At 36.1% G+C, this 19,988-nt stretch overlaps 2 protein-coding genes across 2 annotated transcripts; both read right to left on the minus strand.

The window, feature by feature from the left end:
- Positions 1–550: 550 nt before the first annotated feature.
- LOC103843998 (protein TIC110, chloroplastic) lies at positions 551–5,464 on the minus strand. Its single transcript, XM_009120761.3, has 15 exons — positions 4,977–5,464; positions 4,847–4,906; positions 4,644–4,767; positions 4,488–4,556; positions 4,285–4,383; positions 4,114–4,180; positions 3,811–3,875; positions 3,639–3,733; positions 3,368–3,495; positions 3,198–3,298; positions 2,897–3,113; positions 2,437–2,591; positions 2,089–2,214; positions 1,036–2,004; positions 551–951 (listed from the first exon to the last, which is right to left on the minus strand). Exons 1-15 carry the CDS (start codon positions 5,462–5,464, stop codon positions 703–705), a joined length of 3,012 nt encoding a protein of 1,003 aa, XP_009119009.1. The 3' UTR covers positions 551–702.
- Positions 5,465–14,832: 9,368 nt separating this feature from the next.
- LOC103843997 lies at positions 14,833–19,513 on the minus strand. Its single transcript, XM_033282508.1, has one exon. It carries the CDS (start codon positions 15,530–15,532, stop codon positions 15,023–15,025), a length of 510 nt encoding a protein of 169 aa, XP_033138399.1. The 5' UTR covers positions 15,533–19,513; the 3' UTR covers positions 14,833–15,022.
- Between the last annotated feature and the right edge of the window lie 475 nt (positions 19,514–19,988).

Consider the following 19,988-nt stretch of genomic DNA (forward strand, 5'->3'; position numbering starts at 1 on the left):
TACTTCCATTTTTCTAAATTACTTACCACATAAAGATTACACTGCAGTCTATATGTCAATATGTGTATAGAATCTGTGCTCAGTGTAACTTCTCGTCATTTCAAATTCACAACTTACTCCCTCCATTTAAATTTTTTGAAATCTGTGAGAAACAAAATTTTCTTCACTTAAATATTTACAGCAAACCATAAAAATAAATTGACCTTTAAGCATAGTTAATTAAATCAACATAACATTACATGCTAGTATATATTAAGATCAGATCTATAAATGTTCAGTAGTATTACTTCACTTTTGTACAGTCATGTAACACCATAACAGATAAACAATACATTTCACTTACGGTCAAATCTTTTATTTTTAGTTTTTTTCATCGAGTATTGATTTGGGTATCATTCTCTCGTTTGGCGTTCATTGACCATCACGTGACACCACATGCGCATAAAAGTCTGCTATGGAGCTCGCTCACGTTGGCTGATTCCAAGCTCCGTTTTTTATTCCACACCACACGTTAGCAAAGCCTGGTTTGAGGGAATCATGCATGGTTCTCTTCTCGTCCGTAGATTTTCAAATTATTCCAAATCAGATCATGTTTGGTTCTGATACAAAATTTTCACAGGCTTTACTAAATTTTAACAACAATATCATTCAGCTCTCTCTCAACCATAACATTCAAAACAAAGGCCAATATTATCCAAAGACTCAGAAAACGAAGTTGCCTTCTTCTGCAGCAGAAGAGAATGCACCATCTTCCATCTCACTGAGGGCCGTCGCAGTTGAATCATCTATTCCCAGCAGATACTGTAGCCTCGACACCTTTTCTGGCGCCGGCTTGGGATCACTCTTTGAATAGATACTATATAGATCGGATAACTCCTCCGAGACCTCCCATGATAACGGCTCAGCCGGCACAGCTTTGTCGCATGCCAGCAAATCATTCAGCGACGAGACCTAAAACAATAAAAAGAAGCATGCACACAGCTAATCAGACACACAATCTGACTTGTGTAAGAGAGAAAAAGAGGATTTGCATACCACTCCTTTGGCGTTTCTCTGCCTGAGCAATGCCACGGCTTGGATCAGCGAGTTAGATAATCTACTCTGAGCAAGGTCATGGACAACGCCTTTGGCCTTTTCCACATCAATACTGAGATCAGATGGGATTGTCTCGTAGACTTCAGTTTCATCGAACTCACCTGTTCCTGATGAGAATATGTCATTCACCGTCTTCTTGAACAGTTTCTCTCTCAGACTCACAGCGATCATGCTGTCCAGACTCACGTTTGCCTCCTTGAGCTCCCGTATCTGCTTTATGTTCAGTCTTCCTTGGTTAACAGCGGTTTCTATCGCGTTCGCCATTTTTGTGGTCGTTATGTTCTTTATAACCTTCTCCGCTTGTGGCTGAGGCAACCCAACTTCTTTCTGGAGCTCGTCTAACTGCTCTACTCTTGCCTTCGTCAATTGCCCATCAGCTAAAATCACTTCGGCTTGTTGCCTGAAAGCCTGCTCGGCTAAACCTACGTGAATGTTGACTATTTCTTTCGAAGTCAATCCAAGGATCCCACCAAGCTGGTTCAGAAGCAAGTACTCTGAGTCGTCTCTCTTTGTTGTGATCTGGGCGCCGAACGGGATTCTTGTTACCTCTCCGGTTAGACAGTAGAGCAAGTATGTTTTGTAGAGATCGATCCTGTCCCTGTCCGGAAGGTCATCTTTAAGAGTTATCTCAGTCTGGCCAGGCTTTCCCATCTTCTCCGCGAGTTCTTTGTCAGGTCTTGTCTTTCTGAGAGATTCGAGAGATCCCCATTCCTCATCTTCACCATTTTCTTTTTTCTCTTGAACAGGTTCCTCAGGTTCTTTATCAGAAGATTCTCCCTTAATGTCAGCCACCATTTCAGTCACAACTAACTTGTTGAAAGCAATCATCTTCTTGAGCTCCTTTGCTGACTCGGTGCGGTTCTCTGCCGATCTTGCTCGTCTGATATAGTTTGTGAAAACCCTACGGACCTGCATCAATGAAGGTTTTTTTTATCAGATAAACTAAATCTTAATACCAAACATGGGAAAAGTAAAGAGTGTGATGATACTCACAGCCTTGCTAGCAATAGACATGGCAGTCTCTCTGGATAACCGAAGACCATGAGCAGCCTTTCTTACTGATTTACGAGTTTCAGCATCATAACCATCCACTCCAGAAGAAATTGCTTCTCTGACAACCTGCAAAAGATAAACAGAATAAACACATGTAAGCAAACCTTCAGGCAACAAGGCAATCACCTGAAATGTGTCTAAACGAAGTCAATGGAAACGGATTAAAAACAGGCAAATATGTACTATTAACATGAGAGTTTCTAAAAGACAGCGTCTAAATTGCAGTACTAAGACGAAAGACCATGGGAACAAACTGGGACATAGAAGGGGACTAATAAGCTGGTTTACCTTTTCAAATATGCTTCCACAGATTTCTGCATGAGCAGCCTCAATAGTTTGCTGAGGAATACAGAGCATGACTCTTAACCTTAATAAAGCAGCAACATTGTCATCGCTCAGCTCTCCATCCGTAACACATTGTTGAAGCTTCTGCCTATAGATATCTGAAGAAAAGCAGGTGATTTTCAGATGATTGGGAAGAAAAGACTTCAGCAAACATCAAAACTGTTAGATAACAGCATGTAATGTAACCACACAAAAAGTGCCAAACTTGTTGGAAGTCTGTTAAGAACCAATCGATAACAATTAAAGCTAGTTTGCTAGGCAAGGGACCAGCAGGTTCACCAGCAATCAACCAAATTGATAAGATTCTAGTTTTTCATGGTCCCATCCATCGTATCTTTGGGCGATACAGTGGCAATTCAAACTGTATAACGTAACAACAAAAGGTCAGGTGGTCCGAATTTACCTTCATGGATTGCGCTTGCCTTCTGTGCATCAAAGTGGAGCTCTTCGCATAGCTTCTGAAGATATTTTGCTTTACTGTCTTGTGCTTCAAGGTCACCACTAGAAAAAGCGTTAGCAAGTCTTTTACGGTATGCCTTGGACGTGACATCAACACTAATAGCTTCAGCCTCCCGTGTTCCCAGTCCGAGAATGTTTCTCAGTTGGCTCATCGCCACAAGCTGCCATTCAGCAGAAAGATGATCAAAAATGACATCGCAAGGGACGGTGATAGAGAAACTGATACAAAACTGGTTTCAGCTTACCTTGTTTTCTTCAATGCGCCCACTCGATAAAGCATCCGTAACATACGCTCTATAAAGTAGCTTTAAATCATCCATCCTCCTCTCAAAATCAGATTCACCACCTATGCCACAGAGATCCAACGTTAATAGCCTATAATTACTAATCAGAAAAGAGACCGTCAAAACTTTACCTATTAAAGATATAGGGCCAACACCCCGTGCAAAATTAGCTGCCTCTGAATGACTTTTTAAGGAAACCAACAGGTTGTTAAACTCCAGTACTTTTTCAAGCTCTTCCACAACAAGTGACATACTCTTCCTGGATAAATCGTTTTATGCAATGATTCAGTAATTAATAAAATAAGTACTTTTTCGGCCCGGCCATATTCAAAGTTCAAATATATAATAATTCTCCATAAAATCATTTGATGCATGAATAATTAACAAAATACAATGCCTTACACTGCTCGTGTGCGGTTTTTTAGTACGCCAAGTGCAGATGTAATATTCTCTATGGCTACTGTTCTTGTATGTTCTCTAAACAGCTCTTCAGCAAGCTGCAAGGGACAAGAAACTGTCAGAAGAACTATAGCTAGTGGCAGTAGAAAATCAATTCTACAACGAAATAGAGTACCTCATCAGAAAGCTTGAATGATAGTTGTGCTTTTCTAAGGTCCACAAGGTTTTCTACGTTAATATCTGCAAGCACATGTTGACAAACATAACTATTTAAGTTTCCATGCTTAAAGCTGAAGATAAGGCTAAGAAGTATCGGTTATCATCCATTGCATCATTATAGTTCCAGGCGGAGCATTCAGCATCTTGCTGAGAAATGAACAGTATAAAGCTCTATTTACAAGAAGTGACAAAGTAGTTGATATAACCAGCTCAGACAACTTCCTTAATTATACAAGTGTGACAGAGTTTGTAACATTACCTCTACCAACTAATTTCAACCTTTCGGCATACAGCTGCTTTGCATTTTCACGAATAGCAATCTCAACCTATGCACAAGAGTAATACATTAGCAGAGAACTTCAGATTACCAAGTTGGAGTAAGTTGCCAATATACAGATATTACACAAAATTAAAGGTTTGAAATGCCGACCTGAGCATCTGTGACCTTCAGCACTCGCTTCCAAGGTAAGAGGAAGGAGGCAGCGTCTCCAAAAACAAGAGCTGAAACATATACAAGCCTCATAAATGCCTGCACTGGGACCATACAGACTTGTGATCACACTTGTGCTCTCTTACTAAATCAAAGCTGCCTACAATAAAAAAAAAAAGGAGTACTAGGGACTAGCGACTCACCCGACGCTGTTCTGCATCCCCTTCACGCTCCCCAGTCTCAAGCCTTTGCCTAAAAATCCTCCGACCAATCTAATCAAAACCAATGAATTAGTGAGTATCCTTCTGAATCAACTGCAAAAGGCTAATTCAAACAAAGAAGAAGGAACTAGAAAACACCTCCATGTGCATGGAGGCTGCATCAGGGTCGTCTATTCCCAGAGCACTTTTGAATTTAACAATCTTCTCCACTTCATCTCCTTTAAGAGACTGTCCTTCAGCTGGAAGCACGGAAGTCACATACCTAATCAAGATGCAAAGATTAACTAAATAACTCTCCACACTAAGCAAAAGAAGAAGACACTATCCAGAGTTCGACTCACCGGCAATATATATCACATATCTCAGCCTGGAACGCCTCATCTCCTTTATTAACACCATACCTGCAACATACACAAACGATCAATAAGCAAACTTTGTGTGTAAATCCCAAAAAGTTTGATCCTTTCGTACCTAGAAGCGATCTTTTCTATATCCTCTTTCGTCACAGAGGCGGGATCTTCGAATTCCGCGACATAATTATGCAAACCGATGGCAGCAACCTCCGGCACGGCCGAGTTCAGAGCATAGACGAGAGCTCCACCAGCTGCTCCAGCTACAGCAGCTCCACCAAGGGCGATATTCTTTGAGCCCATTAACCGAAGCCCAAGCCCATAGCCAGTAGCTAAAGAGGCCGCTAGAACGACAGCGGAAGTCGCTAGCCTCACCGGCGGCGTCATTTTCTCTACAATCGGTTGCAGTCCAGTGAGCTCCTTCTTGTTAGACACCACCAGGGGCTGTTCGGAGGGAGTAGCTGCGCAGCGAGGGAACGAAGCTCGGTAGCGACGGCGAGTGTGAGACTGAGAGTTGGATAAACGGAGAGGTAACGGAGTGAGGAAGTGGCAGAGTAGAGGGGAGCGAGTGGAAGGTGAGATTGGAGCGTTGATTGCTGTGGGATTCATGGTTAAGATCCTGAGCAGTTGTAGAGAGAAGAAGCTCTCGTAGGGTTTAACGAACAGAGAGGAAGAAAGAGGATAGAAACGAGATAGGACTACTCAAAACGCCATCGAAATGCCTTTTCGGACGCCGAAACGTTTTTAATTCGATATTGAAGACTGCGTGCTGTTTTACGCTATGATAAAACGGTAAGCAGTTAAATGAATAGCAAATTAGATGGCGTGCGTCAAAGATTTCTGTTTATTTTTTTATTTTTTTGTTCAAACTATACTTCATTCATTGCAATCAAAATAACACAAGAGTTACACCACAATGGGAGAGTTCATACAAGAGCGGAGGGCAGACTTAGCTAACCCATCGGCTAAACCATTCTCTGAACGAGAAATGAAACAAAAGGAGATAGATGTAAGAGAACTACTCAACACGCGGATGTTGTGGAGGATCCCTTGAAGCTCAACAATAGACGAGTTCGTTGTGAGCATTAACACTAGACTACGAGAGTCGGATAAACACCTTAGGTCGCCGAGACCCATCTGAGATTTCTGTTTGTTTTGGGCTCGAAACTAAATAACTTTTCCAAGCCTCTAAGCCCATGTTTTTCTTGCTTCTATCCAGGGCCGAGCCTGGTTCGACTGATCTTCATAACAACCGTTTTTTTTTTGTCAACGGTATTCTATTGATTAAGCCCAAATGGGCATGTTACAAGGCTTGTACGTTACAAAGCTGAGATCCAATAAAACATAAGTACAAAGAGAAACTAATAATAACATAAGGCCCAAGATGATCGGTTAGTGATTGTTGTCCATCCCGTGCCCGATGAAGAAGAAGCGCAAGACACGTGCAAGACGGCAAACACAACTGCCGCAGTTCTTCGCCGCCGGGAGTTTTGTAGGTCGATCCTCCATCTCCTGTTTCTCCACACCATAAGATTCATGGATTTCTTTCTGCAAACGCCAAGACCTTGTACCTCTAGCTTTCGCTTCAACCTATGCTTGTATTCTGGAAGCTCCATCCTCCGTAGATGATAATACAGAGATAGTTCAGTTGATGAACGAGAGATCTTTTACCGGACCATCATCCATAAGGAGATGCAAGCTCTGCTAAACCTCTGTTAAATCAACCGATATCAACCCAACTCCACCGCTTCCTCTCCGCAAAGAAACTTTACTAAAAGAAATCCGATTACACGGAAGAGAAATTGATCAAAGATAATATATTTACATCAAAAAAGATAATCTCGATCCTCTGTGAAAGATAGATGTCTGTGAACAGAGGTTATCGAGAGACAAATCTCTCTCTCATAACAACCGTTAATTAGTCTTTTTATTAATTTATTCTATTTTTAGAGGGTAACAATAAAGGGTGTAGTTTTTTTTTTACAAAAAAAATCAATTAATTCAAGAGCCTTTCAGTTTTGCATGCTGAGATGGGATGTTTACTTTGGGAAACCTCTTGTACGATAGACAGAAAGATAACCTCAGGTTTGAGACGGACTACTCAAACTTAGTGAAAATGACTACAAATCTAATGGATTGGCCAGCGTTCACGACAGAGATTGAGACTTTCCAAAGACTACATGAAGACTTTGAAGATGTGAGTATGTTTCATATTCTTCGGAGCTGGAACGACCGTACGCATTAGCAAATGATGCAAAGACCAAATGCTATTTTTTTATATAGATCAGATCCGAACAGATGGAGGAGAATCGGTTCGTCTGTTCTCCACTTGATCTAGCTTAGATGAATAGACGAGAGAAAAAAATCAAGTTTTGAACGGATAGAAAATATATTTCTCCAGAGAGTATTGGGAGAAAATGAATGAGGGACAGATGAGATTGGAATCTTGCCAATAAACAAGAATTCATTTATAAGTAAAACAGAAACAAAAAGATTATAGAAATTGATTTTTGATTTACCATGACATGAACCAACAAACCTTCCATTTCTTAACGGATTGTCATTTGTATTTTAACGTTAGTTAAGTTTAATATCAAATGTACGTGTTATCATTTTTATTGTGCACAACTATTCTGGAGCTTCCCGAATTTTCAACTGAGTAACATGTTTTTTCAACAAATCTTCGGTAGTGAGTTGTGAGTCTTGTGAATTTATGGGCCGAAGTTTCAGTCTAACTATTCTCGTGTGTATTTGCAAATTTACAGTAGTGTTTACTGTCTGTTTTGGAAATGACTATTAATCACAGTATCGTTAATAAACGTTTGTGAGATGGATTCAAAACATTTAGATATATTAAAAAACAATCCATGTACATAAACTTGGAAGCATTAATGGCTAAGGCGTATGGTGAAGATGGGCTGTTTGGACAAAACTTAGTAATGTATGCATAGTTGCATACACATTTAACATTAATAGTAATCGTAGACCATAGACAGGAATAAAATAGAAGAAAAGGAAAGATGGGTGTCTTATGGAGATGGGGCATAGAATAGGGAATCCATGTGAAGGCAGTTGATTCAGATGGGCTCGCCAGCTTTCATTTTCGCTTTGTTTACTGGTCATTTCTCTGTAAATGTTTTAATAATAAGAAGAAGAATAGTTTAGTTTTTGTCTGATACTTTATTGTAAGAATTTCATTTTTTATAGATCACTTAACTTGTAGCTATAGCAATCTCCAACCTTTTTCCCCAATAAAGAACTTTTAAACAAATTATAATACATTTCAATGTAATTTCATGTTTAAAGCCTATGGTATTGTATCTGCTATAAGTGAGTTGTTGCATTAGACCTATATTAACCCATATTCCCTTTCAACGTTCAACCAATCACAACTAATTAATAATATAAAAATAGTCTTTTTTGCAAACATAACAATTAACATCTGACATGTTTAAACGAGAAGAATAATAGTAATTTTGGTTACGCATGGATATATAATTTAATTTACTTTTGTCAGAAAAACAATATATAATTTATAGATATCGGCAGCCTAAAGTTTAAAACGAAAGCTGTATAATCGACATAATTCATAACTAGATTTTTCAGGATGTGCGGGTAGATTTTTATTTTATAAATATATAACAGATATCATCGCAAAACTTTCAAAGATATAATTTACATTTTAGTGTTATATATTGTGTAAATCTATAATATGTTATTGGTTATGTTTGTTATTCGATATTATTAATGTATAATGATTTGTTTTATATATATTACTTTATTATTAATTGTTATTATATATTAATATATTTTCGAGTTTAGTAAAATAAATTCATAGTCTGAAATAAACAAATTGAAAATCTCATTTATTTTTTCTAATTTTTATAGACTGAATACAATATGTTTTAAAATTTTAGTTAGTTATACTATAGAACTGATATTTTCTTAGCATAATTTATATTTCTATGTTATTTATTTTAGTATATTGTGGGATTTTATAAGTAAATAGATTATAATAATACTATATTATTAATTATGAAATCAATCGCTGCATTAATTTAAAAATATTTCAAAATTTTATTAAGATTTTGTTAGATTTTTTCTAACATATTTTGTTATAAGTAAAAATAAAATTTAAATTTACAGTTAAAAATTTATTTATTAATATCTATATAATTTATAAGATTTTTTAGAAATGTTATATATTAAATAGATTAACTTAAATAATCAAATAGATGTAATTGATGAAATAGACCTAGTATGAATTTTTTATGGCATTTTTTTTAATAAATAATATATAAAATATAATAATAAAATTTGGAAAATAGCATACACTTTTATTTTATTTTGTTTTATAATAAATCTTATTTAAATTAATGTATAATAGTATATATTATTAATTACGAAATTAATCAATGGTATTAATTTAAATAAAATATTTTAAATTTTTAGAAAGATTTTATAGATTTTTTTAACATTTTGTTATAACTAAAAATAAAATATAAATTTAAATTTACAGTTAGAATTAATTTATTATTAATATCTCTATATATTTAATAGATTAATGTAAATAATTAAATAAAATGGACCTAATAAAGCTAGTATGAAATTTTTATGGTAGATAAAAATGGTAGATACACGAGAAGATAAAATTGTTTCGTCTAACTTTTTTTCTAATTCATAATCATTGATACACTTTCTTGTCCATGTATAGTGGACATTACAAGTCGTTCTCCTTTATATAGAAATCAAGTAGTAACCGTAACTCAACGATCAACCTCAAACTCAAGAACTCTTTTATTGCTTTTAGAAAGAACTCAAAAACTAAAAGCTCTCAACACACGATAAGCTCTATCACATCATGATAGCTTCTTATATACTAACTCATAGTTTCCTAAACTCATTAGGATAAGCTTAACTAGATAACTACAACTCAAGATATTCAAATCCTAAACTCATTAGGATAATAACAAGATAACTTCAAGCTTAAGTTAAGTCAACATTCTCCCCCTTAAGCTTGATGTCTTCTTCCTTCACTTCTTGAACACCAATGAAGTCTCTCATCTCCTTGAACTTACATCTCCCAAGTGCCTTAGTCAAGATATCAGCTTTCTGCTCCTTACCAGCTACATGTCTCACGGTCACCATTCCATCTTCTACACATTCTCTAATGAAATGAAACCGTTTGTGAATATGCTTGCTTCTACCATGGAATACTGGATTTTTAGTCAAGGCAATAGCAGACTTGTGTCGATCAGTATCATCAGCTTGCTTTACTAGGCTCATCCACAATCTCGCCTAGAAGCTCTTGAAGCCATATGGCTTGCTTAGCCGTCTCTGTCGCTGCCATGAACTCTGCCTCACACGATGAAAGAGCCACAATTTCTTGTTTCATAGAACACCATGAGACCGGACATTCATTGAAGTAGAAAATATAACCAGTAGTGCTTCTTCCGTCGTTAGGATCTACATTGTAACTGCTATCACTGTATCCCACAAGTCCTTTCTCATGCTCTCTTTTGTAAAACAAGCCAAGAGAATAACTTCCTCGGACATACCTAAGGACTTGCTTCAGAGCCACTGCGTGTGATACCTTAGGACTATGCATATATCTACTCAAGATGCCTACACTGTAAGCGAGATCAGGGCGTGTATGAATCAAATACCTGAGACACCCGATACTCTTTCTAAACTCTGTTTCATTAACGTCCTCTTCCTCCTCTGCCTTTGAAAATTTTACACCGGAATCCATGGGAACTTGTACTGCATTACATTCATTCATCCCCGCTTCCTCTAAGATCTTGGTTGCATATCGTTCTTGTTTCAACACAATTCCATACTCAGACTGAATCACCTCGATTCCTAGGTAGTAGGTAAGCTTACCAAGGTCTGTCATCTCAAATTTTGCCGCCATCTTCTCCTTAAACTCTCTTATGACTTCTATGCTTGATCCTGTTACCAAAAGATCATCTACATACACGGCAACTAGCAGATGATGCCCATTCATTCTCTTCTTAAACAGAGAAGGCTCCTTTGAACATTTACTGAAGTTTAACTCCTTTAGAATTGATTTCAACTTGATGTTCCAAGCTCTTGGAGCTTGCTTTAGTCCATAAAGAGCTTTATGTAGCTTGTAAACTTTCTCCTCACTTCCCTTTATTCTGAAACCATCAGGTTGAGATACATAAACTTCTTCAACTAAATCTCCATGTAAGAACGCGGTTTTGACATCCAGATGATGAACTTCCCATCCATTTGATGCTGCCAAAGCAATGATAACTCGAACAGTCTCTAGTCTCGCAACAGGAGCAAATACTTCCTCGTAATCAATACCATGACGCTGCACGTAGCCTTTAGCTACCAGTCTTGCTTTGTGCTTGCTTATACTCCCATCCGCATTGCGTTTTATCTTAAAAACCCACTTCAAACCAATAGCTTTACATCCTGTCGGAAGATCAACCAGTGTCCACGTCTTGTTCTTCTTTATGGATGTGATCTCATCTTCACATGCTTCTCTCCAAACCTTCTCTACTCTGGCCTCGTTCCAGTCCCAAGGCTCTTCATTGATGAGTAACAAAATCCTCTCTGTCTCGAGTACCTCTATCTTGAGAACATAATCATCTAAATACCCAGGCTTTGTACTCGTTCTTGTTGATCTTCTTAGTATTGGAGTCTCAGAATTTTCTGCTTCGCTATCATCTCCTCCGTCACATTCTTCTTCCTCCTTGTCACATGTAGACTCTTCAGTCTCGGACTTATCTTCTTCTTCTACATTTCGAGCTGGAAACTCAAGCTCAAGAGTGACTTCAGTCGAGTTCTTCCTACCTTTGTTCCAACTCCACGCTTTGTTTTCATCAAAAACAACATCTCGGCTAACCACTACTTTATGGCTTCTTGGATCATACAATCTATAGGCCTTTGAACCCGGTTCAACTCCTAGATGCACCAACTCTCTGGATCTATCATCAAGTTTCTTCAGGAGATGAGTATCACGCTTAGCATAACAGGTACATCCGAAGACTCGAATGTGTCTTACATTCGGTTTCTTGCCTTTAAAACATTCATAAGGTGACTGATCCTTCAGTGTCCTTGTAGCTAACCTATTAATCAGATAGGTTGAATGTCTCACGGCTTCTCCCCATAAGTAGTGTGGCATGTTCATGTGTTTCATTATACTCCTCGTCATCTCCATAAGTGTCCTGTTTCGTCTCTCAACTACTCCATTCTGCTGTGGAGAGTATGGCGCAGTCATGTGCCTTTTGATCCCATGATTATCACAAAAACTCTGAAACTCTCGAGACATAAACTCTCCTCCTCTGTCTGTACGTAATGTTCCGATGGTGACTTTAGTTTCTTGCTCAACAAAACTCTTAAATACTTTGAAACGTTCAAAAGCTTCACTCTTCTCTTTTATCAAGATCGACCACATGTATCTTGAATGATCATCAATCAAAACAAGTATGTATCTGCTTCCTCCAGCTGTTGATGGTGAGATAGGTCCACAGAGATCACCGTGGATAAGTTCAAGAACATGTTGAGCGCGATATGTTGTAGCTTTAGGAAACGAGCCTCTTGTTTGTTTTCCCATAAGACAAGATGCACAAGTTTCTTTCTCTATACTCATCTTTGGAATTCCTGTAACGATCTCCTTGCTTACCATTGCTTTCATAGAATCCATACCAACATGTCCAAGTCTAGTGTGCCATAGTGTGGAATCGCTAATCTTCTCAAGCTGGAGACACTTTGCTCCTTCCACCTCCATCACGACTTTATAAAGTCTATTTTTAGACCTCAATGATTTTACTAACAGGTTTCCTTGTCGATCACGAAGTGTTAGAAACTTGTTTCTCATTCTGACATCACAGCCAGATTCTGTTGCCTGACCAAGAGAGATTATGTTACTTTTTAACTCAGGTATGTAGTACACATCAGCCAACGACTTCCGTTTCCCATCGCTAGTAATAAAAAGAATTGATCCTTTCCCTTTGATATCTATCCTTGAGTCGTCTCCAAAACGAACTTTTCCTGTAACAGACTCATCTATGATTTTGAAATAGTCTCGGTTCCCTGTCATATGGTTGCTGGCTCCATTGTCTAAGTACCAAATATTGTCAGCGCTAGATTGAGTCTCGAACTTGCTTGGCACTACCTTTTCTTCATTGAGGTAAATCAACTCATGTACCATTAGCTCCTCAGCTTCATGTGTGCTATCATTCTCTGTCTCATGTGTTTCTTGTAGTTTAAGCAAGCGATCAGGACAATCGTATACATAGTGTCCTGTTTTATCACAGCGGTAGCAGACCACTTTAGACGCATCTCTCCCTTGAGTCCAATCACCTCCTTGTCTCCAGTTAGATCTACCACCATTATAACGTCCTCTTCCACGTCCTCTATTGTTATAACGACCGCCATGACCTCGTCCTCTACCGTAGCCTTCTTGTTGCCCTTGAGAGTCGGTATTAGTGTACAAGAGTTTCCCTTGATCCTCTTGTTGATCTTCATCTTGAACTCTCTCTTCATAAGCTTTTAACCTTCCCACAATATCCTCAAAGCCTGTTGTGTTTAGGTCAAGGACTTGTTCAAGCGCAGCTACGATATGAATGTATTTCTTCTTCGGCAAGCTACTGAGAAACTTCTTTACTAGTTTCGGTTCTTCGAGAACCTCTCCCAAAGCCGTTGATTTTGAAGAAATCTCAGCAATTTTTCCAGAGAACTCATCAATGGTTTCCGTATCCTTCATCTTCAATCTATTGAACTCATCAAAAAGTGTTTGTAACCTTGCCTCTCGGACCCTGTCTGCCCCTACATGCCTGGTCTTGATCGCATCCCAAACTTCTTTTGCGGTATCTAAAGTACCAACTTGAAGAACTAAACTCTCAGGAATTGATTGAAATAAGAACGCTCGAGCCATATCGCTTTTGTCTCTGTCGTCGCTTCCTGGATCAATTGATTCCCACACCTTATGAACTTTGAGCAACACGTTCATCCGCATGCTCCAAACTGTGTAATTGGTGGTGGTGAGCATCGGACACTTGATCCCGGAGGAACCATTCTCCTTTGATTTGTATGTAGCTATAGACAAATCCGTCATGCTTGTCTTCTCTTCTCAACGTATTCTTGATTTCAATAGTTTAAGCTCTGATACCAAATATAGAAATCAAGTAGTAACCGTAACTCAACGATCAACCTCAAACTCAAGAACTCTTTTATTGCTTTTAGAAAGAACTCAAAAACTAAAAGCTCTCAACACACGATAAGCTCTATCACATCATGATAGCTTCTTATATACTAACTCATAGTTTCCTAAACTCATTAGGATAAGCTTAACTAGATAACTACAACTCAAGATATTCAAATCCTAAACTCATTAGGATAATAACAAGATAACTTCAAGCTTAAGTTAAGTCAACACTTTAATTATATGATTGAATGTTTATAGTTTTATTTCAGTTTCAGATGCTTTTCGATTGGTCCACCTGCATGTGAAAACCTGTGCATTAACTATTATCTTATAACTACCCAACTTATATATTTAATCCGTCTAATCATTCAAAATGATACTTTCCCGTTAAACTCACATTTTATCATAATCATTAATCATTCATTGATGCTTTTGTCCGTCTACAATTCGATCATATTAGTGATTGGTATAAAATGTTAAGGTATATTATTAATTGCTACCGGCTGTATATATAGTTATTGTATTGTCGTCCTAACCATTACAGGAATGAGAAAATAAAAATTGCTATTGACTATAAAAAAGATCCCATTTAGGAACGAGAACAGAAAAAATATCACTTGGTCCATTTTATATTGTTATATAAACAATACTAACTTTGGAAGGTTTTTGGTAATTTTTTTTGTTGAAATAACGTTTCTATAAAAACATGAATATGTAATGTATAATTTTATCCAATATATAATATATAGTTTCAAATGATCATCTCATCCCGCGCAAAGCGCGGGTTATTACCTAGTTCGAAATTACAACAGCATTTTAACTCAGATCTTATCCACATTATATAATTTTTTCGTGAGAATTTTCCCAAAAACAAAAGTAAAAAACAAAAATCTCTAGGAAATAAAAATCCGGCTTCCGGACAAAAATAACACCCATTTTAGAAGCAAAAAAAAAAGAACAAAAAAAGGTAAAAAGGAAAAAAGGAATTAATTAACATCCTCAGAGATACTATCAAGGTGAGGCCTCCACGTGGATACAGACGCCGATCTACTATGTCGCCGGCGATGACGGTGTTCTTTACCACTCGACCTCGATGACACAACTTCTTCTAAGTATTTCTCACACAACTTGGCACATTCATCATCTTCTTTAACGTCTCCAGCATCAGCGCTAGGTTTGTTGATGAGAATCTTTTTAGGACGATTATGACCGTCTTTTCTCCTCCTTTTCTTCTCCGGCAAGGAAGAGTCCGGGATGAGAAAATAGATACTTCCTCGCTTGAGCTCGGATTCAGGGGACAAGATCAAGATTTTGCGGACAACACCTTGAGAACATGGTTTGCTTAAGACATGGTTAGGGTTTGCTTGGAGGATCTCTCCGGCGGTTATTGACCGTGTGATCTCTTCAACGTAGCCGTTTAGATGAACGATCCTGATCAAATCTAGTGCTCCACATGGTAGAACACAAGCTAGACAACACCTTAAGCTGTTTCCCATCTCTCTCTCTCTTTCTTTTGATAATCAGATTTATGGTGAAGATCAAGTTGGAGAAGACGAGGTTATATAGGAGCTAACAACAAAGCGGACTTGACCATAACAACAAAGCGGACTTGACCATACGGTCCATACGTATACACCGATAGTAAATGACGTAATTGTCCTTTTATCATCTCGTTATTAGCTGAACCTATCCTTATATATAATCATGTACTATTATCTTCATAAACTGATTTATATATCATTAACTGTCAAAATTATACTCCATTTGTTATACAAGTTTCGCACATATTAAAAAAAGACTAATAAAACTTCGTATATATATATATTCCTTATTAATGCATAAAACATTTTTTTCTAGATCAACGAAATTTTAATGTCTAGTCAAAACACGAGAACAATAGTGTTAAAGCTAGAATTTACTCAAAATTTTCATTATTAATTATTATATAGATTGTGTACCACTATATGCATGTGATATTTGTTTACTATATGCAGTTCAGTAGTATTAGATCTCTGAGCTGAAAAACTGGTGGAAATTCATATACTAATAATCTAAATAATAGTCTAAATAATAATCTACTGTTGAAAAAAGGTCGAAATGGATCGAGTAAAGATATTTTGACGCTATATGACAAATTTTACAGAAACTTTTTCTTAGATTCTTTCTCGAATAATACCAAATCTTGAAACTAGGAGCGTGTTGGGATTAGATAGATAGCTCGTAATTTACAGTGCGAAACAATGACCAAAGACTTGGAAACTGAAAAAGGACTATGTATTTAATTTCGAAGCGTACTGTACACTAGAAATACTTAAACAATAGTAGTATGTTTGATAAAGTAGTTATTATCATCTTATGATCCACACTGCACCCTATTTAATTCTTTTTATATTTTTCTCAAATCGTTTGTTTAGTTCAATATCTGATCTCTATCAGCACAATGTATGCATCTTATTCTGTCTCATCCACTGGTTCTATAGTGACACTCGAATCTTTTCTATGGCCACAACTTTAATATTTTCCTACTGCTGTGTGTAGTCCCATTTCCATCAATCCTTGAATGTCATATACTGATATACATATGTGTACTTGATTAATTTAACATTCAATCATAGGTCGGACGAGCTGAACATTAAACAAAATATAAGAAACCACTTTTTCTTTTGAAAAATAACAGCTGTCTTGAAGGAATAAACAATGCTACGCAGACACTATCATGAGTTCATTTTCTTCTTTACAAAATATACGTTATTCGCTTATATAGATATTTTCGTTTACGGTTTTATTCTCATGATTTAAACCATAATAGCACTCTCAAACTAATGTAGGAACTATTTAAGTATGCTTATTTATAGGAGCATAACATTTTATGTTACTTAAATTATTGTGTTGCTTTTAAGACTTTCTGCTAATGACTATTCTCACACTAATTAAAGTCAAAACCGTACGTACGTTAAATATGCACTTAACCAAGATATCTGCAACTTGCGGGGACTAAGTACTGGAGTACAATTGAAGACACGTTGGTGTCGGAGATTAATGAGTAACTAAGCGTACTTGATTAAGCAAGAAAGGGGACAAGTAAACCGCAGGACCACATCAATATCTACTTAAATTTTTGAATAAAAAGAAAATGATAAACTTATTAAGAGCCCCTAAACCAAAACTGATGTACTTTATTTACTGGTTTAGGAAAAAGGAGCTCAGCATTTAATTTCTCAGTCAGAGTTCTATTGTGAAATAATCAGGTTCTCAAAATGTATTCAGGCTTCTAACTGAAATAAGTTTGTACGAAAATCATCTCGATGCCTCTTCAATATATTTTAAATACAAGTTTATATTTACTTATTTATTTATATTAATAAGGGTCTGATCGGCAGATAGACTGTTGAGACTTTAGAATATTTAACAGCCCTTAAAGTTAATTTTTCTCCAATCAGGTTTTTACTAAAAGTTTCTGATTTAAAGTCTTCACATCCCCTAACTGTTTTTACTTCTATATTTTCGTTTGTTTTCTAACAGCCAGAGAATCATGGCTTTTAAAGGTGATAGAAATAGATTTAACTCTTTTTTTTGTTTTATTCTTCACATTCCCAGAAAAATTAAAGAGCATCTCTACATCAATTCATGTTTCATCGCAACAAATAAATTCATTAGTACACAATTACCATTTAATTTCTTTAGTTTAAGATTCATTTTTCATTAAAAATTATTTGGTGATGTTAGAGAGGGAAGTAAATTAATTTATTTAGTTTACTCATAACCCAAGACAACAATCAAACTTTTAATGAGATATAACTCAAAACTTTTTCTTGATTAAATTGTAATGAGATATAACTCAAAATTTCTTGATAAATTGATTTCAATAAAAATATTGATAATCACATGTATACAATAATTGCAAACATGTCATTAATATGTTTTCATATACATAAATTTAGAATACTTTTTAATAGTCAGAACTTCTAAAGTTTTCGATACCAATCATTTTTACAAATATTCAAAGTGACGGCCACAATTTTTAATGCCAAAATCTCTACATCTAAAAAAAATAAAAAAAATTTAAACCCAAAATCCTAAAGCGAAAGTCATTAATAATATTTTTGTTTTAGTGAATAAATTATAATCTTATTTAAAATTTAATAAAAAATAAATTTGTTTGTTTCAATTTTATATTTATTTTTAAAATAAATAAATAAAATATTTTGTTGAAATTTTTTGATTGTTTTTTCCCTAAACTATATAATATATTTTATGAACTTGAATAAATAAAAAACTAGATTGCAATAAATTGATAATACATTTTGGAAATGAATCATAATATATATTTATAAGAGTCACAACTTCTAAAGCTTTTGTCAATCAAATTTTTAATTTTTTCTAAAATAACAGTTATGGTATTTAAAGCTAAAATCTCTACAACCACAATTTTAAAGTCAAAGTATAAAGCGAAAGTCATTACCAATCAGACCCTAAGTCATATTAACAAAGTTACTTCCAGTGGCGGATCTAGGACGAATTTCTTCCCGGGACAAAACGACAAAACACTAGTAATATATTTATAAATTCAAAATTTCATCCAGGACATTACTAAAATTCTAAGCAAAATTACAGCAAAAAAAAAAAAAAATTATGGGGGCAGCTGCCTCCCCCACTCTCCACCTAGTTCCGCCACTGGTACTTCAATCTAGGTCTGAATTTGTCACGTTTCGTTTTAATACTGCAGCTTCAGAAGAGGATATGGCACATAACACGATCAAGAACGTAAAAAGAGCATGTATTAAACAAACACACAAAATCTCGTGGCAGAAAATAAATCATGGAAACGAATCAACGACATGAAAGAGATGAAGCTTCGTCGTACGGAGGTCTCGGACACCGACGACGTACGATTGTCAAGAGTATTAATTAATCTAATCAGAGAGTGGCGAACGTAATGAACACACGGGTGAGATTTTGTGCGTGTGTTTGTGCCACAATGTGTTACATACTGAATCTTCAAAAGGTTTTAATGTGATCATAATTGGAGAACGTGAGCCAAACCTGTCTTGTTCCATAATTTCACAACTTCCACGGTGGACCATTAACCGCTTAATCAAGTTTTCATTTAAAATTATGTTTTATTAGTAAGAGCATTTGTCCAATTTTTTCTTGTTTTCTCATTTATCCAGCTAAATGGTTACGCAGGTAGAAGTCGGCAAATTATTCTTATAACGATCGTAGCCACATCATGTACTGTAATGTGTTCACTTGTAAGTTGTGACTGGTGCTATATTTTTCCATGAGAACTCGAATATAAACAGGAAAATGTAAATAATTGACCAATTAATATATCGATATATATATCTAATAATGAGACCGTATTGCATGGCACTGTACATATGATAAATGGTACTAAAAGATATACAAAATGAAATGAAATACTCTCTTTTTTTTAAAGTAGAAACTACAATGTATTGTCATAAAAAAACACTAGAATGTGTGAGGGCATCATTATTGGTGTCCCTTAAGTTGAGTCCTTAAACGTAGGGTCCCTTAGCTTTTAACTAAAAAAGCTAAGGAACGGCCCTTAAATAAGGGATTTGAGAAAAGTTCCTTATAAGCGTTTTTAGTTAAAGGTTAAAGGACCCTACGCTTAAGGGCCTCAACCTAAGGAACACAAATAATGATGCCCTGAGCGTTGGAGGATTTTCTTTCTATTTTGGCCGCCTCGTTGAGTTTAAGTTGATTGTAAGTTGTACTCCCATTGTAAGTTGATTGTAAGTTGTAAGTTGGAGGATTTTCTTTCTATTTTGGAGGATTTTCTCTATCTGTTTCATAATACATGATGTTTTGGTTTGATGCACAAATATTAAGAAATTTAGTTTCCTCTAAAAAGCAACTTGAAAAATATATTTTAAAAATCATTCACCCAATTATAGAAATGACTGCAAAATCTGATTGGTTACACAG

This window comes from Brassica rapa, chromosome A10 (assembly GCF_000309985.2).
Source record: "Brassica rapa cultivar Chiifu-401-42 chromosome A10, CAAS_Brap_v3.01, whole genome shotgun sequence".
In the NCBI taxonomy this organism is placed as follows: domain Eukaryota; kingdom Viridiplantae; phylum Streptophyta; class Magnoliopsida; order Brassicales; family Brassicaceae; genus Brassica; species Brassica rapa.

Coding starts and splice junctions, on each gene's coding strand:
- LOC103843998 (XM_009120761.3), bottom strand. CDS start 5,464: ATGAATCCCACAGCAATCAACGCTCCAATCTCACCTTCCACTCGCTCC. Junction 4,181..4,284: donor TGAAGGTCACAGATGCTCAG/GTCGGCATTTCA, acceptor TCTTGTGCATAG/GTTGAGATTGCTATTCGTGA. Junction 2,005..2,088: donor TGTCTATTGCTAGCAAGGCT/GTGAGTATCATC, acceptor TCATTGATGCAG/GTCCGTAGGGTTTTCACAAA.
- LOC103843997 (XM_033282508.1), bottom strand. CDS start 15,532: ATGGGAAACAGCTTAAGGTGTTGTCTAGCTTGTGTTCTACCATGTGGA.